The sequence below is a fragment of the Nicotiana tabacum genome, chromosome 21 (assembly GCF_000715075.1).
Source record: "Nicotiana tabacum cultivar K326 chromosome 21, ASM71507v2, whole genome shotgun sequence".
Classification (NCBI taxonomy): Eukaryota; Viridiplantae; Streptophyta; class Magnoliopsida; order Solanales; family Solanaceae; genus Nicotiana; species Nicotiana tabacum.
Window position 1 is genome coordinate 28,933,568 of NC_134100.1, and position 13,431 is coordinate 28,946,998.

The 13,431-nt window shown below is 43.5% G+C and overlaps 1 protein-coding gene across 1 annotated transcript; it reads right to left on the minus strand.

The window, feature by feature from the left end:
- Positions 1 to 6,449: 6,449 nt before the first annotated feature.
- LOC142175178 (uncharacterized) lies at positions 6,450 to 6,896 on the minus strand. The gene has a single exon (XM_075241758.1). The coding sequence runs from the start codon at positions 6,894 to 6,896 to the stop codon at positions 6,450 to 6,452; it is 447 nt and encodes a 148-aa protein (XP_075097859.1).
- Positions 6,897 to 13,431: the final 6,535 nt, after the last annotated feature.

Consider the following 13,431-nt stretch of genomic DNA (forward strand, 5'->3'; position numbering starts at 1 on the left):
TATAAGCAAGTCTGAATCTCCGATCACTAGCAACTCTTGAATGTTCATGTCGATGGCCATTTTAAGCCCTAAGATGCAAGCTTCATATTCAGCCATGTTGTTGGTGCACAGGAACCTAAGTTTGGCAGACATCGGATAATGTTGCCCAGTTTCTGATACTAGGACTGCTCCTATGCCAACTCCTTTGAAGTTTGCCACTCCGTCGAAAAACATTCTCCAACCATCAAAGGATTCTGCAATGTCCTCTCCTATGAATGATACATCTTCATCAGGAAAATATGTTTTCAGGGATTCGTATTCCCCATCCACGGGATTTTCAGCAAGGTGATCTGTTAGTGCCTATCCCTTGATTGCTTTCTGAGTCACGTAGACAATGTCAAACTCATTTAACAGGATTTGCCACTTGGCTAGCTTGCCAGTGGGCATGGGCTTTTGGAAGATGTACTTCAAAGGATCCATCCTTGATATGAGATATGTAGTATAGGCACAAAAGTAGTGCCTCAGCTTCTGAGCTACCCAAGTCAAAGCACAACATGTGTGCTCTAACAGAGAATACCGGGCCTCGTACGGTGTAAACTTCTTACTGAGGTAATAGATGGCATGCTCCTTCCTCCCCATTTCGTCATGGATCCCCAGAACGCAACCGAAAGCTCCATCCAATACTACAAAGTAGAGTAATAAGGGTCTACCTGCCTCAGGCGGGACTAAGACTGGTGGTATTGATAGGTATTCCTTGATCTTGTCGAAAGCTTTTTGGCAGTCATCAGTCCATTTGGTTGCGGCGTCCTTCTTCAACATCTTAAAGATTGGCTTACAGATAACTGTAGACTATGCTATGAACCAGCTGATGTAGTTAAGCCTTCCCAAGAAACTCATCACGTCCTTCTTGTTCTTTGGCAGTGGTAGTTCTTGAATGGCTTTGACTTTTGATGGATCCAGTTCTATTCCTCGACGACTCACAATAAACCCAAGTAATTTTCCAGCAGGAACCCTAAATGCACACTTCGCGAGATTCAGTTTTAGGTTGTACCTTCGTAGTCTATTGAAGAATTTCCTCATATCTTCCATATGATCAGTGGCCTTCTTGGACTTGATGATAACATCATCGACATACACCTCTATCTCCTTGTGTATCATATCATGGAAAATGGTAGTCATGGCCCTCATGTAGGTGGCCCCTACGTTCTTCAAACTGAAAGACATCATCTTGTAACAGTACATTCCCCACGGTGTAATGAACGCCATTTTCTAAACATCTTATTCATCCATCTAAATCTGATGATAACCAGCGAAACAATTTACAAATGATTGCAACTCGTGCTTACCGCAATTGTTAATCAGGATGTGTATGTTTGGCAAAGGGAAGTCGTCTTTCGGACTGACCCGATTGAAATCCCCGTAGTCGACATAGACTCTGACCTTCCCATCCTTCTTTGGTATAGGCACGGTGTTGGCTAACCATGTCGGGTATTCTACTACCCTGAGAACCTTAGCTTTGACCTTTTTGGTGACTTCTTCCTTGATTTTCAAACTCATATCGGGTTTGAACTTTCTGAGCTTTTGTTTTACCAGCGGACATGCTGGATCGGTTGGCAGTTTGTGAGCCATAATAGATGTACTTAGACCAGTCATGTCATTATATGACCAGGCGAATATGTTCTCATATTCCCTTAGAAAATCTGTGTATTCCTTCTTTTCTGATGGCGATAAGTGAATGTCGATTCACGTTTCCTTGATGTTTTCTGCATCTCCCAAGTTAAGAACTTCTGTCTCGTCCAGGTTGGACTTAGGTCTGTTCTCAAAATTCTCAACTTCCTTAACAATCTCTTCAGGTATGTCATCTTCCTCTAAATCTATATCTGTTTGATGCGTTGTCTCGTTGCATGTCACAATTATTGGTTCATCAAAATAAGTAATAGTAATGCTGTATAAGTAAAGTAATGAGAGAAAAATAATAATGAGCGTCGATTCATAAGAAAAAATGCTTTGATAAATTGTATAATCGTTTTGAACATTGGAGATCTTATTGCGGGGAATTGAAAATATGCGAAAAATAAAATCCTTTAGTAAAGGAAATAGTGCTTGTTTTAGTCTTGCTACCCCGAGGCTCGTCGGGCTCTAGTTTTCCTGATGGTCCAGTTATTGAGGCATTCCCCTCTGCTTACAGCCTGTATGAAAGGGCCTTCCTCCCCCTCCTCGTGAAAACACAACAATCCATGTCATTATCTTCTAAGAACACATTTTTCATCGCTGCCAGTGCTTCTTCTTCATCTGACCCATAAATAATATCGACCGGTTGGAAGGTCTGCTCCAGATATGGTATCAGCTGCTCCAGTGGATAGTAAGGACCGCGCTATGGTGGCGACCAGTTGTTGAACTCTTCCCAGGTGTACTCGTATCCCAGACCGAAAGTAGTGCCATGTTTCTTGAGTTTTATGGGTTTAGCGATTCCTTGAAGGTTCTTTCCGAGTCTCTTGCCAGGTCCGTACCCACTCTAATTCAATATACTCTCGATCTTATTATCCCACCATTTATATTTGTCAACAGCATTTACCCGTTTAATGTGATGGTAAGTGTCACGCCCCAAAAACCGAGGGGCGCGACCGGCACTCGACCTGGTATCCCCCAGCCAAGCGGACCTGGGTGCCTTTCCTATTCCACGTGATACCCTGCGTTTCCATTACCCATTAACCAAGTGAAATAGCCATTTATAAATTTAAACACATTCTTACGAGATTTACATAACATACATAGTTACTTAGCGTGGTTTACAAGTTATACTGCCCAAAATACAAAAGTACATAACCCACATTTCCTGTCTACGGAGCCTCTAGAGATACAGAAGAGTGTTACAATACTTGTCTGTAACAAGGCTCCGGCTATACCTTACGCAAATACCAAAATAAAATTTTCGAGAGAATAAGCGGCATGAGCCATGCAGGGCCCCGAGAGGAAAGAGGCTCACCAATTTAGCTGACGGGAGGTGAAGGAGTGCTACTGTCGGTGGGCTGGAGTACCTGTTATGGAACCACCTACAATCATAACACGAATGTAGCGCCCCCGACAAAAGGGACGTCAGTACATTTGAATTGTACTGGTATGTATGAACAAACTTTACCCCAAGTAAAATCAAGAAATGCACAGATAACAAACAATAATAGAATCAACAATCAAATGCACATGAAAAGAATAACCAAAGCCAAACAAACTCCACAATCTCTCCTTTTTCTCCTTTCAACATTATTTCATCACCTCAATGATTTCACAACTTTCACATATTTTTATTTCAATAGTGATTTCGATCACTTTTCCACCCTTATTACCTCGAGCACCCTTATCACCACAACCCACACCTTATAACTTTGTGTTGCGGCGCGCAAACCAATCCCACCGGACAATCACATTTCACACGACAACAACAACAATTCACAAAGAATTTTCATAAACGTCCATACCATTTCCATCATATGCAACAGCCCATATACAACTTAAGTCACAATGATAATTGCCCGCGACAAGTCACGTATGATATTACCACAGTTGTTTCAATTGTATCAATTACGATTTCTTTTCATCATTTGTTACACAGCTCCTACCACATAAACACATTCACACACACACTTGGTTTGTTGCCATTTACTTACACCCTTATATCGGGAGACTTAACCAACAACATTCAAGGCATATTAATCACAAGAATTCGCAAATAGTCCACATAAGTAACACATACCAATTACTCGTACACCAAACAAGGTGACTTTACAAAGGTTAAAGTTAGCAATACATACCTGGAGTCGAATTCCCCCCCCCCCCCCCATTTTTTTTCTTTTTCTTCTATTTCCAATTCAGCAACAACCTAGTACCGTCAATCTAGTTCACAAGTTAACACATATAACTTAGAACTTAGAATTGAATTTCACAAACTCAGCCCGAACTTACTTAGGTTATCAACCCCTCTTTTGCAAATCTTTAGTTCTACCCAATTCCTCTTACTAGATTCTAGGTTTTAAAGGACATGCATGTGTATCTCAACTTCCATTTTCAAGAATTAATGCATGAGAATCCCCTTTTTTGTTTAAATCTGAAAACAATGAAAAAGGGTTGGGGATTTTACCTGCAAGAACGGAGATGAAGACAATTACTTGAAATTCCCCGGCCCGAGTGACTTTGAAGAATCAAATTGATTAAGGTAGGACTTTATCTCTCAAGAATTCTCTCTTCCCTCTCTCTAGTTTTGTTCAGAAAATATGTTAAAATAAGGGGTTGGGGTGTTTTATTGAAGAAGGGGTCAGGTTTAAAATTTAGAAAAATAGGAGCCCAAGTTAGGTATGTGATCGCACTTTGCGATCGTAGAGTGGAAATGCGGTCCGCAGAATGGACCGCAAAAGTGCTCCCAAAATCTGAACACACTGCCTGGTATGTGGCAGAAATGCGGTCCGCATACCCATTATGCGGTCGCATAGTGCTCCGCAGAACTGCCCCTCACAAAATCCCAAGGGAAATACGCGACGACTATGCGATCCGCATATCCGTTATGAGATCGCATATTGGACCGCATATTTAACGTCCAATTCGACCAACACACCGACTCACTTTGCGGCGATTATGCGGTCCACATATCTGTTATGCGGCCGCATTCTAGACCACAGAATTGCATTTCCTGGAAAATAGTATTTCTTGACTTTTTATAACATAGATCAGTACCAAAAGTGTCTGAACCGCGTCTCGCTTAATTTTACACATTCCTAACATATATTCGGGACTTGGCACCACAAGCTACCCGGTTTAGAGTACAAGTTTTCACGGGGCCTTACATCCTCCCCCACTTAAAATCATTCGTCCTCGAATAAGGATTTTGGAAATCGGTTGATTTTGAAAATATGATATGCAAACTCCCAATTTTTGAAAATAATTTTTTTTTGCCAGAGTTTCCTTTGTAATTAGACTTATCTACCTGTCAGATAGCCCCCAAAACATCATTTCCAAGCACCATTACACTATCCCTATTATCCCTACAACTGGTATACAATTCATTACCTCAACACCTGCACATAATTTGGTCACTTCAATGAGTTCCATACAGTTATGTGTTCCAATTAATCATTACCAATCTACACTGCCTTTAATCATTCACTTATCACATGAGTTCTTACAAAACTTTCATTTACCAAAAAGGGGCTTGCGCATGACTCAATTAATCACAACACATACAATTCTTGCACAACTTGAGGAGTTACAATAGTAAAGCATTTAGGGAAAAATATGGGGTGTCTTTGCACCAGATTGAACACAACATCAGTTTACTTAGAGACAAGAGTTCGCACGATCACTACTAGACTTGTTCAAACAGATGGGGATATTTTTCTTTCATTTCACTTTCCGCTTCCCACATGGCTTCCTCGACTTGTTGACTTTTCCATAGCACTTTAACTGAAGCAACTTCCTTGTTTCTCAATTTGCGGACTTGCCTATCAAGAATAGCGACCGGAATTTCTTCATATGATAACTCTTCATTGACCTCGATAGCCTCGATTGGCATGATGGTGGAGTCTCCAACCACTTTCTTTAACATAGACACATGGAACACCGGGTGCACTAATGACATTTCAGGGGGCAATTCCAGTCTATAGGCCACCTGTCCTATCCTTTGAGTGACCCGATACGGCCTGACATATCTAGGACTCAACTTCTCTTTCTTCCCAAATCGCATGACTCCCTTCATAGGAGATACCCTCAAGAACACCCAATCATCTACTTGGAATTCCAATTTTCTTCGACGAATGTCCGCATAAGATTTCTGGCGACTCTGAGCTGCTTTCAGCCTTTCCTGAATGATTTTAACTTTTTCCATAACCTGGTGCACGAGATCTAGCCCCAACAATTCTGCTTCACCCACTTTGAACCATCCAATCGGAGACCTACATCTCCTCCCGTACAATGCCTCAAATGGGGCCATCTGAATGCTAACATGAAAGCTGTTATTGTAAGAAAATTCTATAAGTGGCAAGTGATCATCCCAATTACCTTTGAAATCCAAGACACAAGCCCGTAACATATCTTCAAGCGTCTGAATAGTCCGCTCCGCTTGACCATGAATCTATAGATGGAAAGTCGTGCTGAGATTCACATGAGTACCCAAACCTTGCTGAAATTTCTTCCAAAAATTAGCTGTGAACTGGGCCCCTTGAGATAATAGAAAGTGGAGTGCCATAAAGCCTTACTATTTCCTTGATATACAATTGAGCATATTGTTCCACAGTATCCGTGGACTTGACTAGCAAGAAGTGAGCTGATTTGGTGAGTTGATCCACTATTACCCAAATTGAATCGAACTTGCGCTGAGTGCGAGGTAACCCTACCACGAAATCCATGTTGATTATCTCCCATTTCCACATTGGTATTTCCATAAGCTGAGTTAACCCACCGGGCCGCTGGTGCTCAGTTTTTACTCACCGACAATTCGGACATTTAGATACTAAGTCCGCCACACCCCTCTTCATACCGTTCCACCAATAAATTTCCTTGACATCACGGTACATTTTCGTAGAACCTGGGTGCACAGAATACATGGAATTATGAGCCTCCGCCATTACCCTCCCCCGAAGATTATCCACATCTGGAACACATAGCCTACCTTGACATCGTAATACACCATCCTCACCACCGAATGAAAATGTCGAAGTCTTGTTATTCAAAACTGCCTCCTTCATCTGTGCTAATGCTGGATCAATGAGCTGCTTTTCCTTGACTTCCGCTACCAGTGATGATTCTGCTCCATTACGCACCATAACCTTCCCCTCATCTGAGGTTGAAATACGAACCCCCAGAATGGCCAATTGATAAACCTCCCGAGCCAAAGGCCTCTGATCCGCTCCCAAATGAGCCAAACTACCCATGGACTTCCGACTGAGAGCGTCGGCCACCACATTCGCCTTCCCTGGATGGTATAAAATATCCATATCATAATCCTTGATCAATTCTAACCACCGCCGCTGCCTTAAATTCAACTCCTTCTGCTTGAACAAATATTGGAGACTCTTGTGGTCCGAGAACACATCCACATGGACCCCATAAAGATAATGCCGCCATATTTTCAAGGCAAATACAACTACCGCAAGCTCCAAATCATGCGTCGGATAATTCTTCTCGTGATTCTTGAGTTGCCTTGAAGCATACGCTATAACCTTCCCATGTTGCATCAACACGCACCCCAAACCGACCCTGGAGGCATCGCAATAAACCACAAATACTTTTGTGCCTTCCGGCAAGGTCAATATCGGCGCCGAGGTCAATCTCGACTTCAATTCCTAAAAACCTTTCTCACAAGCGTTGGACCATTGGAACTTAATTGCTTTCTGTGTCAACTTAGTCAAAGGGGAGGCGAGGGTAGAGAATCCCTCCACAAACCTCCGATAATACCCCGCTAAACCCAAGAAGCTACGGATCTCCGTCGGGGTCGTGGGTCTAGGCTAATATTTTACTACTGCAATCTTCTGGGGATCCACCTGAATCCCTTCACTGGAAACAACATGGCCCAGAAAGGTAACGGACTCCAACCAAAATTCACATTTTGAAAATTTAGCATACAATTGGTGCTGATAAAGGGTTTGTAGAACTGCCCTGAGGTGATCGACATGATCCTCCCAGCTTCGCGAATAAACAAGGATGTCATCAATGAAAATAATCACAAAGGAGTCTAGAAATATCTTGAAGACCCGATTCATAAGATCCATGAAAGCTGTCGGGGCGTTGGTTAGCCCAAAAGACATGACCAAGAATTCAAAGTGACCATAGCGAGTTCTGAAAGCGGTCATAGGAATATCCTGTTCTCTGATCTTCAATTGGTGATACCCGGACCGTAGATCAATTTTGGAAAAGAATCTCGCACCTTGCAATTGGTTGAACAAATCATCTATCCAAGGCAAAGGATATTTATTCTTGATGGTGACCTTGTTAAGCTGCCGATAATCAATACACATCCGGAGCGACCCATCCTTCTTTATAGCAAAAAGAACCGGGGCACCCCATGGTGACACACTTGGCCGTATGAACCCCTTTTCTAATAAATCCTTCAGTTGTTCCTTTAACTCCCTTAACTCCACTGGCGCCATTCTATATGGTGGAATATATATCGTCCGCGTATCTAGCAATACATCAATCCCGAAATCAATCTCCCTATCTGGCGGGATCCTTGGAAGCTCGTCCGGAAACACTTCAAGAAACTCATTCACGATTGGCACAGACTCGGGGACAGACACTTCTGAAGTGGTGTCCGCCACCCGGACCAAATGGTAGATACACCCCTTCCTAATCATCTTCGAAGCCTTAAGGTAGGAAATAAACCTACCTTTCGGCACCACACCATTTCCCTTCCACTCAATAACCGGCTCATTAGGGAACTCAAGCCTCATGACTCTCGTTCGGCAGTCAAGTTTAGCAAAGCACGAATAAAGCCAGTCCATTCCCATAATCACATCAAAATCCACCATTTCAAGCTTAATAAGATCGTCCGTGGTAGCACGACCACATACCATGACAACACAATTCCTATAAACTCACGTGGCTGTAATAGAATCACCAACCAGAGTCGATACAGAGAACGACTCATGAAGCTATTCGGGTTCTAACCCAAAACTTGACGCAATGAATGGGGTGACATAAGACAAAGAGGACCCCGGATCAATAAGAGCATAACAATTAATGGCCTGAACAGACAAGATACCTGTAGCAACATCTGGGGAGGCCTCTGCACTCTAACGACCACTCAAGGCATAAAACCGGCTGGGTACAGCTCTACCACAAGCTCCACCCCTAACTACACCGCGCGCTGGGGCTGGAGGACGCACAGATGATGTGGCAACTAAATAACCGGATGACTGAGCAAATCCCCTACCCATGCCCTGACTGGGTGCACGACAGTCCCGCTGGATATGACCTCTCACCCCGCATCTATAACACACCAGAATATCCAAATAACAAGTCTCGGAATGGAACCTCCCACACTTGGGGCATGAAGCCCTCCCCTGCTGTTGTGATCTCCCTCCTAGACGACCGAAATGATGGGGTCTCCTACTGTCTGAACCTAATCTCAAGTGACTGCTCTGTTGATAACTGTGCACAGATGGCAATGCGCTTGCTGAGGACTGGGCATATGACTGGGATGGCCCTGATGGCCCTCTCCGTGGAACTGGTCCCCTTGAGTGACCCGCTGATCGGGCCCTACTGCTACTCTCTCTCTCTGCCCGTATTTTCAACTTCCTAGCCTCTGTAGCCTGAGCGAACCCCACAATCTTCCCATAATTCATATCTGAGTGTAAGGCCGCTGTAGCAGCCTCATTCACCACCAAAGGACTAAGACCCTGAACGAATCGCCGAACTCGAGCATCCATGGTCGACACTAACTGAGGAGCATACTTGGACAACCTCACAAACTCTATGTGGTACTCCCAAACACTCATACTTCCCTTCTTGAGGACCTCAAACTCTGTGGCACGGGCCGCCATTGTCTCGGCAGGCAAGAAGTAGTCCATGAATGCATCAACAAACTCATCCCATCTAGCCGGAGGTCTTCCCTCCCCACGGGAATCCTCCCACATCTCGAACCACGAATACGCTGCTCCCCTCAACCTGTATGAAGCCAACTCAACCCCTTCCATCTCTATAGCCTTCATCACTCGAAGGGTCTTATACATTTCATCAAGGAAATCTTGCAGATCGGCCTCTGGGTATGTGCCCGTGAACTCTGGAGGGGCCACTCGCAGAAACTGGTTGACTCTGGAGTTGGCAGAATCTCCCTGTCCGCTGGGGGCGCAGGGGCATCATGAGATCTCTGGGCCTGAGCGGCCACTAACTGGGTCAACATATGGATGGCTCCTCTAAGGTCTCCATCAGAAACCCCGGGACCAGAAGCTAGAATTGCATCAAGATCAGGAATATCAGCGGGAGGGATGGTAGCACCCTCTGCCGCAGCTGGAACATGAATACTTGGATCTGGAATAGATGGGCCAGGCAGATTCAATACCGGGGAGTCACTCTCACCCACGACATCAAGTACATGATTCACAGACACTCTTGGGGTGGCATTGGCCACCGAGGTCGAGTCTAGCTCTCTTCTTAGGTGCCATTAATGAAAATTTGGAACAGAGCACGAGTTAGATGTAAATACTTCCACTTTTCACTTCACCGCACGATATAGAGTAACAAAGAAGAAGGTAATTTCTTAAATGCCCATGTAGCCTCCAACTTATAGATGTGGTCGACAACACACCGATAAGGAGGACTCTACTAGACACAGCTCCGAGACATCCTTGGACACTTTAAAACCTTAGGCTCTGATACCAAGTTTGTCACGCCCTAAAAACCGAGGGGCGTGACCGCTGCTCGACCGGGTATCCCCCAGCCAAGTGGACCTGGGTGCCTTTCCTATTCCACGTGATACCCTGCGTTTCCATTACCCATTAACCAAGTGAAAAAGCCATTTATAAATTTAAACACATTCTTACGAGATTTACCTAACATACATAGTTACTTAGCGTGGTTTACAAGTTATACTGCCCAAAATACATAAGTACATAACCCACATTTCCTGTCTATGGAGCCTCTAGAGATACAGAAGAGTGTTACAATACTTGCCGGTAACAAGGATCCAGCTATACCTTGTGCAAATACCAAAATAAAATTTTCGGGAGGATAAGCGGCATGAGCCATGCAGGGCCCCGAGAGGAAAGAGGCTCACCAATTCAGCTGCAGGGAGGTGAAGGAGTGCTACTGTCGGTGGGCTGGAGTACCTGTTATGGAACCACCTACAATCATAATACGAATGTAGCGCCCCCGGCAAAAGGGACGTCAGTACATTTGAATTGTACCGGTATGTATGAACAAACTTTACCCCAAGTAAAATCAAGAAATACACAGATAACAAACAGTAGTAGAATCAACAATCAAATGCACATGAAAGGAACAACCAAATCCAAACAACTCCACAATCTCTCCTTTTCTCCTTTCAACATTATTTCATCACCTCAATGATTTCACAACTTTCACATATTTTTATTTCAATAGTGATTTCGATCACTTTTCCACTCTTATTACCTCGGCCACCCTTATTACCTCGACCACTCTTATCACCACAACCCACACCTTATAACTTCGTGTTGCGGCGTGCAACCCGATCCCACCGGACAATCACATTTCACACGACAACAACAACAATTCACAAAGAATTTTCATAAACGTCAATACCATTTCCATCATATGCAACAACCCGTATACAACTTAAGTCACAACGATAATTGTCCGTGACAAGTCACGTATGATATTACCATAGTTGTTTCAATTGCATCAATTACGATTTCTTTCCATCATTTGTTACACAGATCTTACCACATAAACACATTCACACACACACTTGGTTTGTTGCCATTTACTTACACCATTATATCGGGAGACTTAACCAACAACATTCAAGGCATATTAATCACAATAATTCGCAAATAGTCCACATAAGTAACACATACCAATTGCTCGTACACCAAACAAGGTGACTTTACAAAGGTTAAAGTTAGCAATACATACCTGGAGTCGAATTCCCCCCCCCCTTTTTTTTTTCTTCTATTTCCAATTCACCAACAACCTAGTACCGTCAATCTAGTTCACAAGTTAACACATATAACTTAGAATTGAAGTTCACAAACTCAGCCCGAACTTACTTAGGTTATCAACCCCTCTTTTGCAAATCTTTAGTTCTACCCAATTCCTCTTACTAGATTCTAGGTTTTAAAGGACATGCATGTGTATCTCCACTTTAATTTTCAAGAATTAATGCATGAGAATCCCCCTTTTTTGTTTAAATCTGAAAACAATGAAAAAAGGTTGGGGATTTTACCTGCAAGAACGGAGATGAAGACAATTACTTGAAATTCCCTGGCCCGAGTGACTTTGAAGAATCAAATTGATTAAGGTAGGACTTTATCTCTCAAGAATTCTCTCTTCCCTCTCTCTAGTTTTGTTTAGAAAATATGTTAAAATAAGGGGTTGGGGTGTTTTATTGAAGAAGGGGTCAGGTTTAAAATTTAGAAAAATAGGAGCCCGAGTTAGGTATGCGATCGCACTTTGCGATCATAGAGTGGAAATGCGGTCCGCAGAATGAACAGCAAAAGTGCTCCCAAAATCTGAACACACTGCCTGGGTATGTGGCACAAATGCGGTCCGCATACCCATTATATGGTCGCATAGTGCACCGCAGAACTGCCCCTCACAAAATCCTAAGGGAAATACGCGACGACTATGTGGTCCGCATATCCGTTATGAGATCGCATATTGGACCACATATTTAACCTCCAATTCAACCAACACACTGACTCACTTTGCGGCGATTATGTGGTCCACATATCTGTTATGCGGCCGCATTCTAGACCATAGAATTGCATTTCCTGGAAAACAGTATTTCTTAACTTTTTATAACATAGATCAATACCAAAAGGGTCTAAACCGCGGTTTGCTTAATTTTACACATTCCTAACATATATTCGGGACTTGGCACCACAAGCTACCCGGTTTTGAGTACAAGTCTTCACGGGGACTTCAATAAGTTTCTCCACCTAGCTTCCTTCTCCCTTCGATTGCCAGAATGGTCTGGCGACTGTATATAGGGTTGCTCCCGTCGCCGTGAATGATCACCTCTTGATGATTCCATTCGAATTTTATTGTCTGATGCAGTGTTGATGCTACAGCCCCAGCGGCATGGATCCATGGCCGTCCCAACAACAGATTGTAAGACGTTGGCACATCTATTACCTGGAAATAAACATCGAACCAGGTTGTCCCCATTTGCAAGCATAGACTAATTTCCCCAATAGTGGACCTCTGGGAGTCGTCGAAGGCTTTCACATTGATAGCTCTATCCTTTATCTCGTGTAGTCCTTTACCTAACTTCTTAAGTGTTACCAGTGGATAGATGTTGAGACTGGAACCTCCATCGATCAGGATTCTGGTGATAAAATAGTCCTTGCATTGCACGGTGATGCGTAGTGCCTTGTTGTGACACAACCCTTCAGGTGGCAGCTCATCCTCATGAAATGTAATTTTATGACTTTCCAATACCTGTCCTACCATGTTAGCCATTTCCCCACCAGTGATGTTTCTTATGACATATGCTTCACTCAGCATCCTCAATAGAGCGTTCTTGTGCGCCTCGGAATTTTGTAGCAAAGCAAAAATGGAGATTTGTGCCGGTGTTTTGTTCAATTGGTCGATGACCAAGTATTCCTTGGCCCGTATCTTTCTCCAAAGATCGTTCGGCCCTGTCTCAATGATGGGTGACTAATTGGAGGTCTGCTTGCTTGACTCAGCTAAATGTTCAGGGGTATAAACTCTGCCAGTTCTCGTCATACCCTGTGCTGCAATAGTCTCTTTGAGCCTGACCTTGCCTTT

Excerpts from the sequence above, each read along its gene's own strand:
- LOC142175178 (XM_075241758.1), bottom strand. The coding sequence starts at position 6,896 with ATGGGTAGTTTGGCTCATTTGGGAGCGGATCAGAGGCCTTTGGCTCGG.